The sequence below is a fragment of the Pseudophryne corroboree genome, chromosome 4, assembly GCF_028390025.1.
Source record: "Pseudophryne corroboree isolate aPseCor3 chromosome 4, aPseCor3.hap2, whole genome shotgun sequence".
Taxonomy (NCBI): domain Eukaryota; kingdom Metazoa; phylum Chordata; class Amphibia; order Anura; family Myobatrachidae; genus Pseudophryne; species Pseudophryne corroboree.
The window spans coordinates 276,627,614-276,651,876 of record NC_086447.1 but is presented as its reverse complement, the minus strand read 5'-3'; the positions used below and the strand labels follow the sequence as shown (position 1 = coordinate 276,651,876).

Below are 24,263 nucleotides of genomic sequence, written 5' to 3'. Positions count from 1 at the left end.
TCATCTCCGGACCTGATCAGCCTGTTCTCATCGCACTGTAGGAGTAAGTCCTGTGCTGCGCACAGACTGCACACAGTGGTAAAATCATTCAATGGTGAGTGAGGTGCAAATGGATATGCAGCTGTCCGCTGACTGAGAGATTTTTTGCAGTTCGGCGTACACATGCGATTGCACATTTGCATGGTGAATATACGAGCACTCCCCTTGGGCAGCGACTATCTGAACGCAGCACAACAAATTTAGCAGCCCAGCGATCAGGTCTGAATTACCCCCTTAGTGTTCTCTTTTTTTCTCAATAATTTGAATTTACCATTTTATCACAATTAAAGTTTATAACATGTTAGCAGTTTCACAATCCCAGGCAGGCAAGGAAACAATTTAAATAGAATAAAACAAAATAAGTGTATGCAGAGGATATTTACTAATTCACATCAGTCCCAGCCTTAGTGGAACTTTCATGTAACTATATTAGTCACGTATTCAGAGGTGTAGCTAGGTGCCATGGTGCCCGGACCAAGGGTATGTTTTGGCGCCCCCTCTCCTGTACTGATTTGGGTGCATGTTACATTTGAAAAGAAAAAATATTTAAAAATCCTAAATTGGTGACTGGGCTGGTTTCAGACCTTTTGGATCTCAGTGCAAAAGTTTCCTTAGGGCGCCCAATGTTTAAAATAGGGACAGTGGAGGTCATTCCGAGTTGTTCGCTCGGTAAATTTTTTCGCATCGCAGCGATTTTCCGCTTAGTGCGCATGCGCAATGTCCGCACTGCGACTGCGCCAAGTAAATTTGCTATGCAGTTTGGAATTTTACTCACGGTTTTTTCTTCGTTCTGGTGATCGTAATGTGATTGACAGGAAGTGTGTGTTTCTGGGCGGAAACAGGCCGTTTTATGGGGGTGTGGGAAAAAACGCTACCGTTTCTGGGAAAAACGCGGGAGTGGCTGGAGAAACGGAGGAGTGTCTGGGCGAACGCTGGGTGTGTTTGTGACGTCAAACCAGGAACGACAAGCACTGAACTGATCGCAGATGCCGAGTAAGTCTCGAGCTACTCAGAAACTGCACAGAGATGTATTTTCGCAATAATGCAAATCTTTCGTTCGCAATTTTAAGAAGCTAAGATTCACTACCAGTAGGTGGCGGCTTAGCGTGTGCAATGCTGCTAAAAGCAGCTTGCGAGCGAACAACTCGGAATGACCCCCAGTGTACCATGATGGTGTGTAACAAAAATATAGGGGCGTGGCTTCATGGGGAAGGGGCATGGCCACAGAATAGTACCAATTCAGATTACACTGCACAGTATTGTCCAATATTCACATTACACCACAGTAGTGTCCGTTATGCAGATTACACCACACAGTAGTACCCATTATACACGTTTCGCCACACAGTAGAGCCGCTTATACATGTTATGCCACAGTGGAGCCGCTTATACACGTTACACACACCACAGTAGAGACATTTATACACGTAACACAACAGTAGTGCCGCTAATACATATTATACCACAGTAGAGCCGCTTATATATGTTACTTTGCAGCTTCTAATGTTATTTTGCAGCTTCCAATTCTTTGCAATCTAATTGTAATTGTATCAGATCTAAGGCTGAGCCCTGCCAGTGCAACCTGGCTGCACTGCTAGGCAGTCAGCGGCCATTTTGTTTTCCAGTTCCACCTGCCCCAATTTCCCGCCGCCCCCGTAATGCCAAAACTCCACCCCCGCAACAGCATCACCTGTCAATCACATTGCGGTCACATCCATCGGGTATGCGATAGCAATGCGTATGGCCGCGTGGCTGTTGGGCAGCTGCTGTGCATGAGCAGTTTGCCACCACTATTGAGACTGGGTCAGAATACCCCCGAAGTGTGCACTATATAATTAATTGCTAATATGTAATAATAAACAAATACATTCAAATTGTGAAATGAAAACATGGAGAGAAAATAAGAAGCACAGAAAAGAATACAGAACTATATTTTTTAAAACAAATTTAGGGTTCATGAAACAGATAAAAGAGTGCCTTGCTCATGTTAGCTTACAATCAATACTATAACAAACTGATGTTGCAAAAATTTATAGTGTTAAAAACAAATTAAATTAACAATTGATTTGGTTTGTACTATGTAGAAATCCCAATTAAGCACTATTTTGATTTCTCATTTAGATATTTTAAACTCCACTGCAGTACACTATTAGGAAATCAATTAATGCACCAAAACTCAAAGGCATTAGGTTTATTGAGTGTATCTACAGTACCTTAAAGTATAAAGGCAGAATATCATAGATTGCAATTTTTATTATTGTGACATTGATTTTTCAATTGAAAATAAGTTTGTAAGGTACATTACTCACTGCGACCACATAGAGTCACTCAGAGCTTATTGTGGAAACATATTGCTATCCTTTAAAGCTTGTACAGTATATTATAGATATTCAGCTTTGCTAGTACTCCGCCACTGACTACATACAGTACATAGTTACAGTAAATACAGTTGTAGCTATGGCGGGCTCCAGATAGTAACCATACAAGTGACTTGCTGGAAATGAATAAACACTTATAGATTTGAGGAGACTATGCTGTAATGGGTTGGGTACGAAATCCTAACAAATTCCGACAAAAAGCGACAGCAGAATCCTGATGGACAGAATCCTGACACATCCCGGTAAATATTTTAACCCTACCCCTATTCCTAACCCATCCCTCCCGCAGCCTAACCCTTACTTCACCCTCCCGCAGCCAAACACTAACTGCCTCCCCCCATGCAGCATATCCATAACCACCCAGTAACCTAACCCTAACCCTGCCCCTAGTGCCTAATCCTAACCCCACTATTTACCATGGAATGTGTCAGAATTCTGAGCGTCGGGATACCGCTCTCGGTCTTCTGACTGTTGGGATCCCGACTGCAGGGATATTGACAACATCTCCCTGTAACCTATAGTGTAAGTAAGGTGGTAAGTGCCGGTACAACCTTAGATATGAGTAAGTGATATGCCAAACAGTATCACTAAGAATTTAAACCTACTTGCACCACTGCTTATTTTATTGACTAATCATTTGCAGACTCATTACAGGAGCATCTCCCAATACAGTATGCCACCTGTATAAACGCAATACCTTTAGCTACAGCCACCTCTAGGTTGCCTTTTGCTGTCTGGTTATGAGCATCAGTACATGCTGCCTGGCTATGAATATAAGTACATGCTGCCTGGTTATGAGCATCAGAACATGCTGCCTGGTTACGAGCATTAGTACATGCTGCCTGGTTATGAGCATCAATATATGCTGCCTGGCTATGAGTATCAGTACATGCTGCCTGGTTTCGAGCATTAGTACATGCTGCCTGGTTACGAGCATTAGTATATGCTGCCTGTTTATGAGCATCAGTATATGCTGCCTGGTTATAAGCACCAGCACATGCTGCCTGGTTACGAGCATCAATACATGCTGCCTGGTTATGAGCATCAGTACATGCTGCCTAGCTATGAATATCAGTACATGCTGCCTGGTTACGAGCATCAGTACATGCTGCCTGGTTATGAGCATCAGTATATGCTGCCTGGTTATGAGCACCAGTACATGCTGCCTGGTAACGAGCATCAGTACATGCTGCCTGGTTATGAGCATCAGTACATGCTGCCTGGTTACGAGCATCAGTACATGCTGTCTGGTTACGAGCATCAGTACATGCTGCCTGGCTATGAGTATCAGTACATGCTGCCTGGTTACGAGCATCAGTACATGCTGCCTGGTTACGAGCATCAGTACATGCTGCCTGGCTATGAGTATCAGTACATGCTGCCTGGTTATGAGCATCAGTACATGCTGCCTAGTTACGAGCATCAGTAGTTGCTGCCTAGTTTCAAGCATTAGTACATTATAAGCATCAGTACATGCTGCCTGGTTATGGGCATAAGTACATGCAGCCTGGTTATGAGCATCAGTAGATGCTGCCTGGGTATGGGCATCAGTACATGCTGCCTGGTTAGGAGCATCAGTACATGCTGCCTGGTTATGGGCATTAGTACATGCTGCCTGGTTATGAGCATCATTACATGCTGCCTGGTTATGGGTATCAGTACATGCTGCCTGACTATGAGCATCAGTATATGCTGTCGGGTTATGAGCATCAGTACATGCTGCCTGGTTATGAGCATCAGTACATGCTGCCTGGTTACGAGCATCAGTACATGCTGTCTGGTTACGAGCATCAGTACATGCTGTCTGGTTACGAGCATCAGTACATGCTGCCTGGGTATGAGTATCAGTACATGCTGTCTGGTTACGAGCATCAGTACATGCTGCCTGGTTACGAGCATCAGTACATGCTGCCTGGTTACGAGCATCAGTACATGCTGCCTGGCTATGAGTATCAGTACATGCTGCCTGGTTATGAGCATCAGTACATGCTACCTGGTTACAAGCATCAGTACATGCTGCCTGGCTATGAGTATCAGTACATGCTGCCTGGTTATGAGCATCAGTACATGCTGCCTAGTTACAAGCATCAGTAGTTGCTGCCTAGTTTCGAGCATTAGTACATTATAAACATCAGTACATGCTACCTGGTTATGGGCATCAGTACATGCGAGCATCAGTAGTTGCTGCCTAGTTTCGAGCATTAGTACATTATAAGCATCAGTACATGCTGCCTGGTTATGGGCATCAGTACATGCAGCCTGGTTATGAGAATCAGTAGATGCTGCCTGGGTATGGGCATCAGTATATGCTGCCTGGTTATGATCATCTGTACATGCTGCCTGGTTATGGGCATCAGTTCATGCTGCCTGGTTATGAGCATCAGTAGATGCTGGCTGGTTATGGGTATCAGTACATGCTGCCTGGTTATGAGCATTAGTAGATGCTGCCTGGTTATGGACATTAGTACATGCTGCCGGGTTATGAGCATCAGTACATGCTGCCTGGTTATGAGCATCAGTAGATGCTGCCTGGTTATGGGCATCGGTACGTGCTGCCTGGTTATGAGCATCAGTAGATGCTGCCTGGTTATGGGCATCAGTAGATGCTGCCTGGTTATAAGCATCAGTAGATGCTGCCTGGTTATGGACATTAGTACATGCTGCCGGGTTATGAGCATCAGTACATGCTGCCTGGTTATGAGCATCAGTAGATGCTGCCTGGTTATGGGCATCAGTACATGCTGCCTGATTATGAGCATCAGTACATGCTGCCTGGTTATGGGCATCAGTACGTGTTGCCTGGTTATGGGCATCAGTAGATGCTGCCTGGTTATGAGCATCAGTAGATGCTGCCTGGTTATGGACATTAGTACATGCTGCCGGGTTATGGACATTAGTACATGCTGCCGGGTTATGGGCATCAGTACATGCTGCCTGGTTATGAGCATCAGTAGATGCTGCCTGGTTATGAGCATGAGTACATGCTGCCTGGTTATGGGCATTAGTACGTGCTGCCTGGTTATGAGCATCATTACATGCTGCCTGATTATGGGTATCAGTACATGCTGCCTGGCTATGAGCATCAGTATATGCTGCCTGGTTATGAGCATCAGTACATGCTACTTGGTTATGATCATCTGTACATGCTGCCTGGTTATGAGCATCAGTACATGCCACCTGGTTATGAGCATTATTACATGCCTGGTTATGAGCATTAGTACATGCTACCTGGTAATGAGCATCAGTACATGCTGCCCAGCCATGAGTATCAGTATATGCTGCCTGATTATGGGCATCAGTACATGCCTCTAATATGTAACAGTGACGTGCGGTGGGGTGAGGCAGAGCCTTTCCTGTCATACTTACGTTTGTGACAGAGTTTTGACTGTGTAAAGTATATGAAAAATACAAACAATATGTTTTAAATATCTTCTTTGCATTATTCTAATCATTTTTATAGCCAAAACTCTGGAGTAAAAAGTCTATAGCAGGGGAAGGTGCCTCCTGAGCCATTTAGCTCACCGCACGTCCCTGATATGTAAGTATATGATGCATATAAGAATGGAAAGACAGGCATTATGTACAGGAACAAAGCACCTCCCCCTCAGGAATATGTATATATTTAGAAAGTGAGGGGTAAAATACTCAGTTTTAGGGCCACTCATGGTTTGATGTAGAAATGGTCAGCAGATCTATTGGAGAGGCATGTAATCAGTAGTACAGTTAGTACAATAAACCAAAATCACTTTCAATAAAAGGGGAATTTTGAGAATTGGAGGTTATTACTGGAACTAGTTCATAGGAACATGTTTGTGTACCTAAATAAAAAGTACAATCTACATACAACACTGCTGATGTCTGTGAAGCACCTAGCTTTCCTCTACCACCTGTTTGTTAGCATCTACAGGGCTGGGCATTGGGAAGACAGCAAAGGATACAAAGAAGGCTTATGACACAAGTTTCTTATGCCATAATACTACATGACAGCTAATATTGCTTGTTATACAAAGTGCAGTGTCCATGAACTCTACTAATGCTTTTCTGTGACAGAATAACATGAAATAAATAATCTGTTATTCTCTGTGTGATATAAGGAAAGATTTTGGCCATTAATAACTTAAATCATACATAGAGCATATGACTCAATTGTGAGTTTCCTGTAATTGCAAAAGGTAGGATTTATGTTCTCGCATGCTGAGGACTATTACATATACAAACTAACCCAATGTGTTATGGAAGGGACAGCAAGAGTCTGATAATTGTGAAGGGAGAGGTTAAAAATAGATTAATGATGAGATATACTGTAACATACTGTACAGAGAAAATCCCTTTACTGGAGTATAAGAAATACCTTCATTATTTTAATGATGTTTCGCCCTTAAGTCTTGTTAGTCCCTGTATAGAGATAAATACCAGTAATGCATGTTATTATTACAGTATGGCAAGATGTTGTTTTCCATTACATAGAATGCACTGCTTTACTTTTTACATTGAATGCAGTAAGGAATTATTGGTGGCTCAATTTGTATTACTATTCATAACACTAAGGGGGAGATTGAATTAGCATTGACATTCCATGAGAACCTTGTGTGCTAATAATATACAAATTATTTGTTAAGAAAACCCCATAAAGGTTTGAGCAAAAACTAGTGTTTTCCTCCTGAAATCACCTGCAATGTGCGTAACTGCTGGGTTCCGACGTAACCTCATACTCAACTCAATCTCCCACTAAGACCAACATCAATTGAACTACAAGAACCTAGCCAAATCATCTTTCATCAGGGACACTAGAAGTGCCAGGGATGAAAGTTAGATACAGATACACTATGTAGGCATATATACATACTGGGGAAATCCCACATACAGTTTAGCCATATCTCTGTCACCTTGACCAACACCCGTTATTCATCAGCTTGCAATCTAATAGAGAAATAAGTATCACCACATTGTGAGTTTTTCAGTATCACCTCATATGAGAACATTTTGATCTTTCATTTACAGACAAGGATCTGTAATATACATAGACTTGGTGTATAGATCCATGTGCAGGAATCCGGAAACAAGGCTAGTACCAGGAATGCTGGGGTTAGGATCACCAGCACTAGAGTAAATAGTATCTTCTCTATAATAAAATACAGTTGCTATTATTATATAATGCACTATGTTATTGTATCAGTCTGGGTGACAGTGGAATAAATCGTCACTTCATTTGTGCTACCAGGAGCAGCAATGTTGCTGCATGGATTATCTGCTGCTTCTCCACTAATAAAGACTTGGTTTTTACTTGCTCATGTTCTGATCTTTTAGGTGTGCACGATTGAGGATCCCTGGGTTATATTTAGCATCTTTCCATTTCATCCCACAGTCAGGCTATGCCTTGAAAACAAATCAGGTTTGGTATCACACCACAGTCTACTGATAGGAGTAGGGGGACACATAGATGAGAGTTTCTTGTGGAATATTAATATATGAGATTCCAGTATAAACATATAACACGATGAAACTATGTCATATAAAAAATGTGAAGCCAAACTGTACCATATTTACTGATTTATCTGATTTAAATTCACATTTGAACTTTTGATTAGCTCAAATGATATAAACTTACAGTACATAGTTCCATAAGGAATGATATCACTACATGCATAGTAGAATAAATTCCTACAGCATAGTAGGCATGCTTATGTGACTATATGATCAGTGTAGTCAGAAGTGATATTAGTACTAGAAATTAAACATTGGAGATCATTGTGACCTTTATGAGTTATGATTTATCTCCTGTCTTATAATAAGCACACAGAATGCAAATGATATGTGTACAGGAGCTGAAACCTATACACACACACACACACACACACACACACACACACACACACACACACACACACACACCTGTCCGCCTTCATATTACCGGAATACATGCCACACTAGATCAAGAAAACAATACATTCATGAAAACCTTGCAGTACTGTTGGCATCTTAATGACCTACTGTATCACTGATATTTTTCCAAGCTGCAGTGTACAGGTGCCGATTGCCTTCAGAAACACAGAACCAGAGTGAATGAAAGGTTAAACATTCTCAATTCAGGTTTTTAAAGGAAGCTACAGGGAAGCAGTGTCGGCAGCCTAAGCTGGAGATTTCAAACTACGTTTTCAATAACTGAAACACCTCTGTAAATATACCGAAAGGGATTATGAAGAAGGAATATAAAGAAACTGCTGCAGTCTTAGGGAGAGATGATTGATAAAGCATTTCATCTGTACTTACAGTCATCTTCTATGTCTTTCCCTTTCAAGTCATTTTACAGGAAAATTCTAATCATCGGCAGATAGCAGTGTAAGGGAGGAATGGTCTTCTGCACCAACTGTCTGTCGTATTGTTCATCGCTTTCCTCTCCCTTCAGAGACCATTCCTCCTGGACTTGAATGCTCAGTTCAAAAATAGACTTAAATTCACTTCAAACCTTCACGCCTTAACTCTTTACAGCAGCTGTCAGCATCTCACTGTGCTAAATGTGGTTGCAACCAATATCAATGTAATTTCCCCTCCTCGAAAGATGACTAGACTGTGCCTGGGGTCTCCTGAACTTGTCCTAACCCTCCAATTTCATGACGATTTTTGAGCAAGGGAGGGAGAGCGAAAGCTGATCTTTTCCAAAAGCCTTCCCTATTCCATTCATCAACCTTGCAGGGGGAAAATGTGTTTCTGATATGAATTATTCATGAGTTCAGTTTTGCTAGACCCAGGACATGGTGTTAATCATTAATTGGTTGTGACTTCCTTTCTTAAAAACTGCATTCCTTTTAAAGCCTTTAAGATTTCTCGTTTGCTTTGCTGCACATATGAAGATCAAGTATTTACTTGGGCTATTTCTTTTAGAGCTCCAAGTCCATTTATTTTTATTTTAAAAGCATTTGCCTACCTGAGGAAGCAGACTTATCTATAAAAAGGAATACTTGACATACAGTAAATATGGATTGAAAGTGGATTAAAGATAAAAGTGAATGTATAGAAACATCTTTCATTATTTGCCAGTAAATGACTATTCTTCATAGAGTAAAACTGCTTCACTATTTGTAATTTGAAGTTAGAAATTTTGATTGATGACTTTATGGTGAAAGACATATAATGTCCACTCTATAGCTGAAATAGAATTAAATCATTGCCATAGCAACATAATGACATTCCAGTAACCCTGTTCTATACTTTCTTCTCAGCTCAAGATACAGTAAAATGAAAGAAGATGGGCAGTGAATGAGAGGCTAGGCTTCTTTTGTTTCCTGCTGTTTGGCTTCATACTAGAGAGTTTGAATTGTCCTACACTTGACTAGATCAGTCCCAAAATACCAACCAATAAAATGAAAGGTTAGGACATTTTGTAGTTACTTAATGAGATCTTTGTCTTGTGTGGATAGAATGTAACTTCATAGAAAAAATATGTTTGGATGTTCTTTAATATTGTGTGATCCTTTATAACAGATGATGAAATCTCTTTTTAAGCAGTAAACATATTGTACTGTAAGGTTTCAGAAAGCTGCAATTAAGGATACAGCAGTATGATTAAGATCAATTCTGCATTACCACCGAAGTGGCAGGGCATTCCTGCATGAAATTTTACATGTGTGCAGAAAGAGTGCAGTGGGTGCAGCCAACATGGGCCCTCATTCCGAGTTGATCGCTCGCTAGCTGCTTTTAGCAGCAGTGCAAACGCTAGGCCGCCGCCCTCTGGGAGTGTATCTTAGCTTAGCAGAAGTGCGAACGAAAGGTTAGCAGAACTGCTTGAAAAAATTTTCATGCAGTTTCTGAGCAGCTCAAAACCTACTCCTACCTTGCGATCACTGCAGACAGTTTAGTTCCTGTTTTGACGTCACAAACACGCCCTGCGTTCGGCCAGCCACTCCCCCGTTTCCTGCGTTTTTTCTTGTCACGCCTGAGTTTTTTAGCACATTCCCTGAAAACGGCCAGTTACCACCCAGAAACACCCACTTCCTGTCAATCACTCACCGATCAACAGAGCGACAGAAAGCGTCGCTCGACCTTGTGTAAAACTGCATAGTTTTGTGTGAAAGAACTTCACGCGTGCGTACTGCGTCCCGTACGCAACGCAGAAATGCCGCTTTTCACCTAATCGCCGTGCTGCGACCAAAAGCAGCTAGCGATCAACTCAGATGAGGGCCATGGGTCCTGAAGGTTACAGGGGCTGAGTGGAAGAGAGGAGCAGGGGCCACCTCTACAGAGACATGGGTTTGGCGTATGTGCAGGGAAGTCCCAATTAAAGTCAGTGACCATCTCCTTTCTCAATAGTAGTCTAGTTGCTGATATTGACTGATGCCCTTGACCCGCAATCTAGACCTATTGTAGTCAAATTAATTTTAAGAGTCACATTTTTTACCAGTCTTATCTATGTATAATATATGCAGGTGACTTCTGTGCTGGAAGATCACAATTCACTCTACAAAATCTTGTAGATATACACGCCAAACAACCCATACACACTATCTGGTAGTGCCGCCATCATGGAGCTAACTAAATGTATACAATCTCAGAATTCAATTTATTGACATTCTTAATTAAGGATAATATGATAGCGTTTTTACAAATGGGAGCACAACTGGAAAGTAATAGGGAGGCAGACATGAGGCCTGAGGTAGATAGAATTTGAAGATATTTCGAGGAGCAGGCAAGGGTGCAGACAGCACACAGGAGAAATAAAGGGAGAAGACAGGAGACACAGAGATAAAAGAAGGCACATAGGGAGACAAAGGGGGGGCAACCTTAAGGCATGAGAGAGTCATTTAAGAAATACCTTCTGGAAGTAGATGGAAGGTGACAAGAAAGAAATGGAAAAGTCATGGGATGAACAGAGGCCTCTGCAGAAAATTCATGATGAAGACAAGAAGGAGTCATGAGAATAGAAGGCAGAAGAGTGAGGGTGTCGGTCATTGAAAAGCAGGGTACTCTATAATACGCATGATTACTGACATTAAATATAGAAGTGGAAGATACAATATATGGAGTCCACTTTGCTATACTGGAGGCAAATGGTAATTTCCACTTCATAAAAGGACATGATTTTTACCACAGCTCCGTTCTGGATGAGACTGGGTCTTATGTTTTCAATGGGACACACTTTGTGCTTTCCAGGTGCAAACGCAGAAGAGAAGGGCAAACACACAAATGTGGCACATGCAGTAAAGGCAGTCCCACTATCCTCTCACTCTCGTGGTTCATTTTAGGCATCAATGCGGCTAAACTGAGCAATATTTTATAATAAATAATGGTGGTTCTAATGTGGTAAGAGGATGGAATAGTACCTAACAATTATGTGTGCACACTGTATCTCTTCACATTTACCATCACCTCAGACAGAGAGTAGGCATGTACGTATATACACACTGGGTTAATCATCTAGAGGGACACACCAGTGAAAAAACAAAGTGTCTCATTACTAGTTGAAGCCAAAAAAGAACAGAGAAGTATTTTAGATATCTAAATGGTTCATATAAAGAAAGGGGCAGTTTATAGAGGTAGGAGGTTGGGCTTTTGCTATGATGTTTGCACTTTTGCACATGATTTTTCTGCAGCTGTATTGTACAATATAAGACACGTGACATCACAAGAGCAATTGCACTCTGCTTCTGGCAGTTCTTAAATGACGCTTAGCAACTTCCAGAAATAGATCAGTACTGCCAGGTTGGGTCTATCCATCAAACACATTCAATTTCTTCTTCTACTCCCCACTGGAATCTTGTGTATAAACAGCTTTACTGGAACGGCTTGGGAACATAAAAGCACTCTAAAAACCTTGATTGGCAAAGTGATTTGAGCTGTTTACTTCTAAGCCTGTCTTGTTAATTCACTGTGCCTGAAAGGCCAGATTTGTTATTTATTATTAGATGCAGGTGTTTGTAAACTGTACATGTCAAGTCAACGTTTAATTTAGACTGTGCGTTTACTTTATGTGGCATTCTAGAACTAGCAATTGCTAACATAATGTGATTCTTGTGGCCTGAAATATCTGTTTGTTGTTTTTATGTTATAGAAACACATGATGAGCTTTGTGTGATAAATTTTACAATGGAGCCCCTCAAGATTTTACCAATGTCTATAGATGTTGGGAAAATAGTCTTTGTTTCTGTAAATAGTTCCAAGTATTCATTCTCTCTTCACCCTCCCCTGAATCTTTAAACTTTTATGTTGTTTTAAAATGTATACTAAGCAACTCCTTATATTTGTACCACGTGTATAAGATAAAAAGTTTTAAAAGTGCATTATACTAAAGCGTCAGCATCCTTTTGTATTCAATCTCAAACTCCTGCTAGTCTGGGATGTCCTTAGTTGAATTTGGTGGGGATAGCGCAAACTGTTGCCAGTAGCAGCTGATCAGTATGTTCTTGAGGGAAGTAGTGATCTTTCACGACCAAACAGAATCTGGTCATGCGTGATAAGTGGGTGTGAAAGGGTTACACAAAACAAAATGGCTTAGTATTTTTAACGTCTCCATACCTTTATCTCAAACTGGCTCCGGACTATCAAGTACTCTCGCCACTTATACCCCTTTTCCACTAGCTTTTTAAAACACGGGTAAATGTGCGGGGGCATGACACGCGCATCTGAAGCGCTAAGATGACGCGGCGCTGGAAGCAAGACCACGTCATATACATGCGGCCAGGCAGGAGTTGATGACGCGACAGGATGAGATCCGATCGCATCATCCCTATGGACCCGGAGCCGCGGAACTGATGTCGCTGGTGGGTGGGTGGGGACCCTCTCCTAGAGAAACTAAATTTGTGGATTGGATCCACAACCCCCCACACGACAATTACATGGCCGATATGGTAGCAATAGACTGTTCCTTGTTTTAAGTGTTACAGCTCACATGAGGATTATATAAATGGTCATGTGACCACTGTATATGGAAATAAATATATCTGTTTAGAAGATTTAAAAACTTTTTAGCATAATTACTATATGTATGAACATGTATGTCACTGTATAGTACTTTGGATACTAATGTCTGTCACTTTTTGGTCATATTATGAGATGAGATGGTTGATTCCAATTACACATGCAAATGAGCAGCCATATTGGCAGGGTATATAAACCTTTGTCTGTAGCATGATTAACACCTTGAAAAAGTTGTGTGAACACAACGAAACGCGTTGGTGTGAGCTGCCTTTTATTTCTACTCCCTGGATATACAACTGGAAATTTGAAGACCTGGACCAAGTCCCTGCCATTGAATGCTTTGGACCCTTGCTGGAGGGTATTTTCCAAATTGAGGACATTGCTTCTTCACCACTTCATCAAGGAACTGCAACACTGCGGAGTGCTGAGCCGCTTAATAATCCTTGGACATATCCGTGGTAATTATCATTTATGCTTGACCTACATCTGGGTCCGTCTTGGACTGAGAAGGGGACTATATCATAGGAACAGGTCTTATACTCTCCTCTATTCTCACAAAAATTGTGGCTGGGAGTAATATAACTTGCACCTATTTAGGGTTTTTTATTCTACTTATTTATTTTTTAATTGGTCTAATAAACATGGTATGGTTTTCCGCACATGTGCATAAGAAATATGATTACATCATATTGATTTTTATATAAGTTCCTATGGGCCATGTATATTTTATTGGCATATAGTCATAGTATGTGGCATATTACAGAGGTTACCAATTTATAAGGAGGTCTTCTCAAACATGGATTAAGGATTATGTAGGGTGTTTTATTCTCTTAACTGATCAATAGACAAAAGTTGATGGCTACTTCTGTGGCACACGGGCATCTCTTATTAAACAATCTGGAAAGGTAATAAAATAAATCAACCCCTTGTTTGCTTGCACATTTGCTGGAAAACATACTGCATCTAAAGGAACATTTTTTAGGCGTGACCATGACCACGTTAATATATTATTTTCCTAATTGTCCTTATTAGGCTATACCGAGTCATGATACTTTCAACTTTGTGTTTAGGTTAGTGAAGACACAGCTACATATGACATGTTCAGTTCCATGATGTGGGAGTTGATTGGAGGCAAGTGGAAAGTTACAGATTGAACATTATATGGTGGATTGTCCAGAAAAGCATGAGTCAGATTCACCTCTTCATGACCTAAATTTCAAACATTCACTTTGTTTTGTTAGTCCATATGTGTATGCAGGCTGGGACATATAGTATTGTCTGATGATAGTGGAGATGCTTCGTGTGCTTTTGTTTACCTTTAAGCTCTTTGGAATGTTGGGGACTTCTTAAGAGGATAACTACATAGAACTTAATTTGCTGAATAACTATATATGACATCTATACCCTACAAAAGGATTAAACTCTGATTAAAATCCTCATTTCAGAATTGTGTTTCCCAAGTGGGACAAGGTAAACTGTTAGCGGAGAGGGAAGAAGTCTCTCTGGGCTGATGAAGACTTAGGGGTCCATCCTATTAGGTGCGAGTTGCAATCCAATTGGAAACTCGCACTGAACCAGGCAGAGTAAGCTCACATTTTTCCATACGCACCTCACTGAGGGTGAGAGATGGTAGGGAATATCCTTATTTTAATGTTAAAATGTCAAGACAACATGCAGAACCCCTGGGACATTCGCAAGATGTGCTTTGAAGTCCCCCTTCAGTGATAACTCTTATCTGAAGCATATGACTGTATGCACAAGCAACTAATATTTCTCCAAGTGAGAGAAAAATAAGCGCTGCTACCATTCACCCCAACCATCCATCCGATCTACACAGCTCCACTTACTTCCCATTACAACCAAACCTTTCTGGGCTCATGAATCAGGACTGCTTGAAGGCATTAAGTATGCACTGCCCTGTAAAATAGACCCAATATGTATTTGCATAAAGTAAGTCTTGCTTTTTGTGAATGACCCTTTACTGCACATTTAACATTCAGGGTAACTCATCATTGGGGTATAGTATGATACTGTATATCGACATGCAAAATGTAGACACCATAATGTCACCATGCTCTGAATGTCAACATGTTTTGAATATTGACAAATAACAGGTCAACATCCATAATGTTGACACTAACATAATGTCAGCATTTTCAAATGTAGACATTGTGAATTTTGACAGTCAAAATGTTGACACTATAACCCTAATTGCATAATAACCCTCATTGCAGCCTAACCCTAACTGTAGCCTAACCATAATTGCATGTGTTGACATTGTGACTGTCGACATTTACAATGTTGATACAGTATTTTGAACATTGTGGATGCCTGTCTTCATATTATCTGTTGACATTCTAAACAAGTCAACATCCCGAGCGACGCCATTCAAAGCATGTCGGAACAGCATTATTGTACTGGGCTGCTTAATAAACTGGAACTATACAATAAATTATAATTCCAACCAATTATTATTATGGTGGATCTGTACTAATGGTATTTGTTCAGAATATTTTGTATATAATTGCACAGTAACTTGTAGTTTAAAACACAGATATTAAAATCTTATGCACTTGGGAAAAATCCTCTAGACATCTGTGAAATGATTAACTGCCACCGAGCAATGGAATGAAGAAGCACTAGCAACAGATTGAGAATTTCTTAGTCTTGAGATAGCAGGACAGTTCTGTAATTTCTCTTTTTCTAGAAAGGTATAGATGAGTTATCAAAGCAATCTGGGGCAACTTAAATCCCTAGGGCCTTACATCCAAGTGTGTGAGCAGACTGCACCAGTGCTGGCCTAGACAGTGGGATTTCTGCCCATTTGTCAGTCTTTCTCATCAAGTCACCTTTGGAAATTGCTGATTCTGCTTTGTTTACCTTGTAACTCATCGGCTCACTGTTTAAAAAATGAACATTCGCTCTTTCTTGGCTTCTACCTGATCATCTTGGACGACACTGTTGACTATACCTCAGAGGGAAAGCTGCTGACAGATGTGAACTGGAGCTTAGAGAAAAAATGATGCGTGGAACTTCTGTGTGTGAAGCAGTTTATTTCAGCACTTTTAATTAGTGAAAGATAAACAGGCTACTGTATATTGTTATTATATTCAGGAAATTATCCCCAGTACATTTAGATATACTGTACAATATCCCAACTGATACAAGCAAGTTTTTAATGACATTTCTTTCTATCACACATAAACATATCTGCTAACAGGCTTTCTTCTAATTTCTCCATCAATTCACAAGACACTTATTAAATCATAACTGGTTCATTGAAAACACCAATTGTTTTTGCATTTTTGTTTAGGTGGGAGGAGGGAATTTTAGGCTATCTGCATAGGCGTGCGCACAGGGGGTTCCTGGTGCGCACAGGCACCCCCTAATGTGCGGCTCCCCCCACATGCCACGCCTGCAGCACAGTGGAGTGGTGATCACTGCTCATTCCTGGCTGTGTGGCTTTGGGTGTGGCTTTCCCCCTCTGCTGCGGCGGCCGCAGCCAGGGCAAGACGATATACAGCATGCTAACCTGTTGCCCAGCTCAGCTTAACTGGGGCAGCGCCGCAGTGATTTTCTGCACTGTGTGGAGTCCCGTGCTCCTCCTCTCCTGGCCGGGCAGCGCCTGATGATTTGGATGGGTTTTATTTTAAAGTGGGCGTGGCCACGGGGTCCGCGATTATGCCACACCCCCAACTTTCCCTGGGCCCGGTGATCTACTGCAGGGCCAGCTCCAGGCATGTTCGAATAGAGCGGCCGCGCAGGGCGCCACCCATAATGGGCGCTGCACGCTGGCGCCGCCATATTCGAACCTGGAGCTGGCCCTGTGCAGCATGCTCCTTGAACTCTTGTGTGCGCTATGTGCGCTTAGCGGCGCCGGTGTCTAACGTCAGACTCCGGTGCTGCGCAGCGCGCACACAATCGCTTTGGAGGCCGACTGGCCGCCCGCACCCGGACCTGCACCCGCCCATACCCGGACAGCAGTACTCCTCCCACGCCGCAGGTATTTTTTTTTTTTCTGGGGGGGGGTCATTTATGGATGGCACTGTTGTGTGTGGGGGCATTTATCTGTCACTGTGGGGGCATTTATCTGGCACTGTGGGGGCATATCTGGCACCGTGGGGTATTTATCTGGCACTGTGGGGGCATTTATCTGGCACTGTGGGGGCATTTATCTGGCACTGTGGGGGCATATCTGGCACTGTGGGGGCATTTATGTATCTGGCACTGTGGGGGCATTTATGTATCTGGCACTGTAGGGGCATTTATGTATCTGGAACTGTGGTGGCATTTCTGGCACTGTGGGGGCATTTCTGGCACTGGGGGCATTTTGGCACTGTGGGGGCATTTCTGGCACTGTGGGGGCATGACTGGCACTGTGGGGGTGTTTATGTATCTGGCACTGTGGGGGCATTTCTGGCACTGTTGGGGCATTTCTGGCACTGTGGAGGCATATCTGGCACTGTGGGGGCACTTATGTATCTGGCACTGTGGGGGCATATCTGGCACTGTGGGGGCATTTATGTATCTGGAACTGTGGGGACATATCTGGCACTGTGGGGGCATTTATGTATCTGGCACTGTGGGGGCATATCTGGCACTGTGGGGGCATTTATGTATCTGGCACTGTGGGGGCATATCTGGCACTGTGGGGGCATTTATGTATCTGGAACTGTGGGGACATATCTGGCACTGTGGGGGCATTTATGTATCTAGCACTGTGGGGGCATATCTGGCACTGTGGGGGCATTTATGTATCTGGCACTGTGGGGGCATTTTTCTGGCACTGTGGGGGCATTTATCTGGCACTGTGGGGGCTTTTCTGTATCTGGCACTGTAGGGGCATTTATGTATCTGGCACTGTGGTGACATATCTGGCACTGTGTGGCCGTTTATGTATCTGGCACTGCTGGGGGCATGTCATGTGTTGCTGGCACTGCTGGGGGGCATGTCATGTGTAGCTGGCACGGCTGGGGAGCATATCATGTAGTGTTCCCGCTAGGCGTCTGTGCCTGGCACAAAGTGTCTAACATGCTCTGCCTGGCGCAAAGTGTCTAACGTGCTCTGCCTGGCGCAAAGTGTCTAGGAGGTTCTACCTGGTGCAGTGTGTATTAACTGCACTACTGTGTGGTGTAATGCGAATTGCCACTATTATGTGGCCACGCACCTTCCCCACAAAGCAACGCCCCTACATTTTTGCTGCGCACCTTCGGCGCGCACTGTCCATGCTTTGCCATGTAGGTAGATGAGCACCAAGCATTTATTTATTTATTATTTATTAACAGTTTCTTATATAGCGCAGCAAATTCTGTTGCGCTTTACAATTTGAAATAACAATAACAAACTGGGTGATAACAGTCATAGAGGTAGGAAGGCCCTGCTCGCAAGCTTACAATCTATAGGGAAATAGCTCCTTTCCTTGTGTACATATGACTATCTATTGCATAGAATGAGAAGATATGTGAGGATATGTGTGGACTGTACAGAGTGGATGCAATTTGTTAGGAAGGTTTATGAAAGTTATGTGGGCGGTTCTGGAATTTGATACGCTTGCCTAAAGAGGTGAGTTTTCAGGGAACGCTTGAAGGTTTGGAGACTAGAGGAGAGTCTAATTGTGCGTGGTAGGGCATTCCACAGAGTGGGTGCAGCCAGATGAAAGTCCTGCAGTCGTGAGTGGGAGCGAGTAATGAGTGTGGATGAGAGACGCAGGTCTTGTGAAGAGCGAAGAGGTCGGGTTGGGAGATATTTTGTGATAAGCGAAGTGATGTACGTTGGTGTAGTTTGGTTAATGGCCTTGTGTGTGAGTAAAAGTATTTTATATTGAATGCGGTGGAGTACAGGTAACCAATGGAGGGACTGACAGAGTGGATCTGCAGACGATGAACATCTAGCGAGGAAGATAAGCCTCGCCGCTGCATTCAGAATGGATTGTAGTGGTGAGAGTCTCGTTTTGGGAAGACCAGTTAGGAGACTATTGCAATAATCAATGCGGGAGATAATGAGAGCGTGGAATAGAGTTTTAGCAGTGTCTTGCGTAAGGTATGGTCGTATTTTGGATATGTTTTTTAGATGCATGTAACATGATCTTGAGACAGATTGAATGTGGGGAACAAAGGACAGATCAGAGTCAAGGATGACACCGAGGCAGCGAGCTTGTGGGGTAGGGTAGATAGTCGAGTTTTCAACAGTTATAGAGATATCAGGTTGGTACCTACTATTGGCCGGTGGAAATATAATTAACTCTGTCTTTGAAATATTCAGTTTGAGGTGGTGAGATGTCATCCAGGATGAAATGGCAGAAAGGCATTCAGTGACACGGTCCAGTACAGATAGGGACAAGTCAGGGGAGGATAGGTAGATTTGAGTATCATCTGCGTACAGATGATACTGAAAACCAAAAGAGCTGATTAGTTTACCAAGAGATGAGGTACAGATAGAGAAAAGCAGAGGACCCAAGACTGAGCCTTGCGGTACTCCAACTGAAAGAGGTAGCGAAGAGGAGGTAGATTCAGAGAAGCGAACACTGAAGGAGCGATTAGATAGGTACGATAGGAACCAAGAAAGGGCTGTGTCTTTAAGACCTAGGGATTGTAGTGTCTGTATGAGAAGAGAGTGGTCTACAGTCAGAGCCGGTCCTAGGTATAGGCAAACTAGGCAATTGCCTAGGGCATCTGGTATGCCTAGGGGCACAAGCAGCTTCTGCTGATTAAAATGATATGCAGCATGCCTATATTCTGTGTGTAGCATTTTGTATGCAGATACAGCCACAGTCGCACACAGTATATAGGCATGCCACATATCATTTTAATCAGCAGAAGCTGCTTGTGCATCCTAGCCACATAGCAATCCAAATAATTTGCATTTTCATAAAAAATAGGCACCCGATGTTAGCAGAGCTGCCAGTTGACTCACGCCAGGAACTATATGTGTCATTCATTATGTGTATAAGGGCATTAATAATGTGTAACATATGTGTAAGGGGCACTGTGTGTATCATTATGTGTATAAGGGCACTAATAATGTGCGGCATATGTGTAAGGGAAATGTGTATAAGGGCATTAATAAGGGTTGGCATAATGTGTAAGGCGCATTATGTTTATAAGGACATTAATAATGTTTTTCATATGTGTAAGGGGCATTACTGTATGGTATATTTATAAATGCATTACCAATGTGTGTCATTATGTGTATAAGGTGCTCTACTGTGTGGCGTAACGTATAGAAATGCCACTACTGTGTGGTCTAATGTGAATAAAGAGCAATAGGGTGTGGTGTAATGTGAATAAGGAGCGATTCAGTATGATGTCATGTGAATGAGGAGCACTACTGTGAGAAGTAACGTATATTGGGGGTAATTCCAAGTTGATCGCAGCAAGAATTTTGTTAGCAGTTGGGAAAAACCATGTGCACTGCAGGGGAGGCAGATATAACATGTGCAGAGAGAGTTAGATTTGGGTGGGTTATTTTATTTCTGTGCAGGGTAAATACTGGCTGCTTTATTTTTACACTGCAAATTATATTGCAGATTGGCCCTCATTCCGAGTTGTTCGCTCGCTAGCTGCTTTTAGCAGCTTTGCACACGCTAAGCCGCTGCCCTCTGGGAGTGTATCTTAGCTTAGCAGAATTGCGAACGAAAGATTCGCATATTTGCTAAAAGAAATTTCTTTGCAGTTTCTGAGTAGCTCGAGACTTACTCTGCCACTGCGATCAGTTCAGTCAGTTTCGTTCCTGGTTTGACGTCACACACACGCCCAGCGTTCGCCCAGCCACTCCCCCGTTTCTCCAGACACTCCCGCGTTTTTCCCCGAAACGCCTGCGTTTTTTCACACACACCCATAAAACGGTCAGTTTCCGCCCAGAAACACCCACTTCCTGTCAATCACACTACGATCACCAGAACGATGAAAAATCTTCGTTAGGCCGTGAGTAAAATACCAAACTTTTGTGCAAATTTACTTGGCGCAGTCGCACTGCGAACACTGCGCATGCGCAGTTTGCGACTTATCGCACCGATGCGAAGAAAAAGAACGAGCGAACAACTCGGAATGAGGGCCATTGAACACACCACATCCAAATCTAACTCTCTCTGCACATGTTAAATCTGCCTCCCCTGCAGTGCACATGGTTTTGCCCAACTGCTAACAAAATTCCTGCTGCGATCAACTTGGAATTACCCCCCTAAGGTAAAGTGGTACTACTGTGTGATGTAATGTGAATAAGGGACACTAATCGCATGATAAATTGTGAATAAAGTTGCACTACTGTGAGGCATAATTTGAATTGGGGGTACTATTGTGTGGCCATGCTCCTTGCCAGCAAAAACACATACATTTTTGGGCTTTGCGCCAAATGTGCGTACTGTTCTTATTTAAATTACAGGGGGTAGGAAAACAAAAAAAGCACTGCTATGGGTGGGGCTGATGGTGCTGGGAAAGGGGTGCAGGGTCAGAGGCGGAACTAGCAGTGATGTTAGGGGGCACCAGCCAAAATCTTGCCTAGGGCATCATATTGGTTAGGGCCGGCTCTGTCTACAGTGTCAAATGCAGCAGATAGATCTAGAAGAATAAGTAGTGAGTAGTGGCCTTTAGACTTCGTAGTGACCAAATCATTAACCACTTTAGTCAGTGCTGTCTCTGTGGAATGTTGGGAATGGAAGCCTGACTGAAGTGGGTCCAACAAAGTGTATGAGTTAAGAAAGTGTGTGAGTCGAGTGTAGGCAAGTCTCTCAAGTAGCTTAGAGAGACAAGGGAGCTGAGAGATAGGGCGGTAGTTTGAGAGAGCATTAGGGTCAGAATTTTGTTTTTTTTAAATGGGAGTAATCACTGCATGCTTGAAGAGTGAAGGAAAAATACCAGTAGAGAGAGAGAGATTACAGATGTTAGTTAAGGTAGGGATGAGCACCAGAGACAGAGCTTTACTTATTTGTGAGGGTAAAGGATCAAGAGGAGAGGTAGTAGAAAAGCAGGATGAGTAGAGTGATGATACTTCATCTTCATTTGTGGGATCAAATGAAGAAAGAGTGCCAGAGGGTTCAGGTAAAGAACTGAGCAGGTCACTGGCTGCTAAGAGCATACCATTTCATCTCGGATCTTATCAATCTTCTCCTTGAAGTAGGAAGCAAGATCCTCTGCCTTGATAGTGGCGGGTGGGGTAGGTGCGGGATGATTCAGAAGTGATTTAAATGTATTAAAGAGTCATTTGGGGTTAGAGGCTTGAGCAGAGATAAGAGTTTGGAAATATGTTTGTTTGGCAGTGTCCAGGGCATTTTTATAAGAATGGTAGACAGTCTTATATGTGAGGAAGTCACTTGAAATACGAGATTTATGCCACTGACATTCAAGTTTTCGTGTGAGTTTTTGTAGTTGTCTTGTTAATTTGGAGTGACATGGTTGACATCTAGGCCTACGTGGAGTGTGATGGGTAGCTGGAGCCACTTCATCAAGAGCTAGTTCTAGAGTCTCATTAAGGTGTGATACAGCCATCTCAGGAGAGGTGAAGGCAGAAATAGGTGAAAGCAGTTGCTGGAGTGAAGTGGAAAGTTCTTGAAGATTAATTGTGTTAATATTTCTGCGGGTTTGAGGAGGACTGCAGGACTTCAGCAACACAGGGTTTGAATTAACAGAGGAGAGCATGCAGGTGATAAGGTTGTGATCTGAGAGGGGGAAAGGAGTGTTAGTGAGTTCAGAGATGGAGCATAGTCTGGTGAATACTAGATCAAGGCAGTGGCCCGCCTGATGAGTAGAGGAGTCAGTCCATTGGGAGAGGCCAAGAGAGGAGGTTAGAGAGAGTAGTTTGGAGGCGTGCGCAGCAGATTTTGGACAATCAATAGCAATATTGAAATCACCCATGATAATGGTAGAGATGTCAGAGGATAGGAAGTGAGGGAGCCAGGCAGAAAAATCTTCCAAAAATAGTTTTGGATGCCCAGGTGGGCGGTAGATAGCTGCAACACGCAGAGAGAAAGGAGAGTAAACCCTAATGGAATGTACTTCAAATGATGTAAATGTGAGTGATGGAACCTGTGGTAGAACAGTGTATGCAAAAGATTGGGAAAGTAAAAGTCCAACTCCTCCTCCTTTATGGTTATCGGGTCTGGAGGTGTGTGTAAAGTGGAGACCACCATGTGCCAGTGCTACAGGGAAGGCTGTGTCAGATTGTGTGAGCCAGGTTTCTGTTATAGCCAGCAGATTGGTGTTGTATATGAAGAGGTCATGGATGGATGTTAATTTGTTACAAACAGAGCGTGCATTCCATACGGCACATTTTAGTGATCAGGAGGGTAATGGAAGACATGTGATGTTTATGAGGTTAGCTGGATTTCTATGTTGCTGTGAATCAGGTGAATGTGAGCGAAGCAAGTGGCTGGGTCCTGGATTTGGTGAAATGTCACCAGCTATCAGAAGCAGAAGAGAGAGATAAATGTGAGTGTCAGAGGTTTGTGAAAGTTTTTTATGGTGAGAGGTTGTAGATGTTATTGTCTATGAGTATCAGGAAGTAAAAAGCTCATGAGTGCTAATAAGAGGGGAGTGTAGAATTGAGGGGGCAACATGTACAGAGGGCTGAGTTGCTGGAAGACTGAATGATGCAATGGTCTTTATGAATACTCCATGAAGAGCAATGCAGAAAATCAATTCGTGGAACATAGTTATACCCTTTTTCCACTACTGTAGCACGGGTCGCAGCCGTGTCGCCTGACACGGCGGCGACCCGTGCTACAGCCCCCTAAAGACAGCGCTCACCAACCCGGCAATTGCCGGGTTGGTGACGCGCTAGTGACGCGGCAGGGGCGGCGCTGGGAGATCACATGATCTTCCAGCGCCGCCTTCCCTATGCACTGTGAACGGGAGCCGTGTTGCCTCGACACGGCTCCCGTTCACACTAGACAGCTAGCCGGGTTGAACACGTGTTCAACCAGGCTAGCTACCCGGGTAGGAT

The 24,263-nt window shown here is 42.9% G+C and overlaps 1 protein-coding gene and 1 long non-coding RNA gene across 4 annotated transcripts in view; one reads left to right on the top strand and one right to left on the bottom strand.

The window, feature by feature from the left end:
• The window catches only part of LOC134909364 (uncharacterized), an 83,124-nt gene extending 68,509 nt beyond the window's left edge, over window positions 1–14,615 (top strand). The window contains exons 4-5 of the long non-coding RNA XR_010175896.1: window positions 9,638–9,785; window positions 14,399–14,615. This is a non-coding gene — a long non-coding RNA (uncharacterized LOC134909364). The remainder of the gene's footprint in view (window positions 1–9,637; window positions 9,786–14,398) is intronic.
• Window positions 1–24,263, bottom strand: part of SCHIP1 (schwannomin interacting protein 1) — an 821,995-nt gene that overhangs the window by 235,147 nt on the left and 562,585 nt on the right. Inside the window, exon 1 of one of the 3 annotated variants that reach the window (XM_063916150.1) lies at window positions 8,688–9,046. The exons of the other annotated variants lie outside the window; for them this stretch is intronic. Within the exon in view, the coding sequence (XP_063772220.1) occupies window positions 8,688–8,693 (6 nt within the window). The 5' untranslated portion in view covers window positions 8,694–9,046. Of the gene's footprint in view, window positions 1–8,687; window positions 9,047–24,263 lie in introns of those variants that run through there. 3 annotated transcript variants of the gene reach the window in all.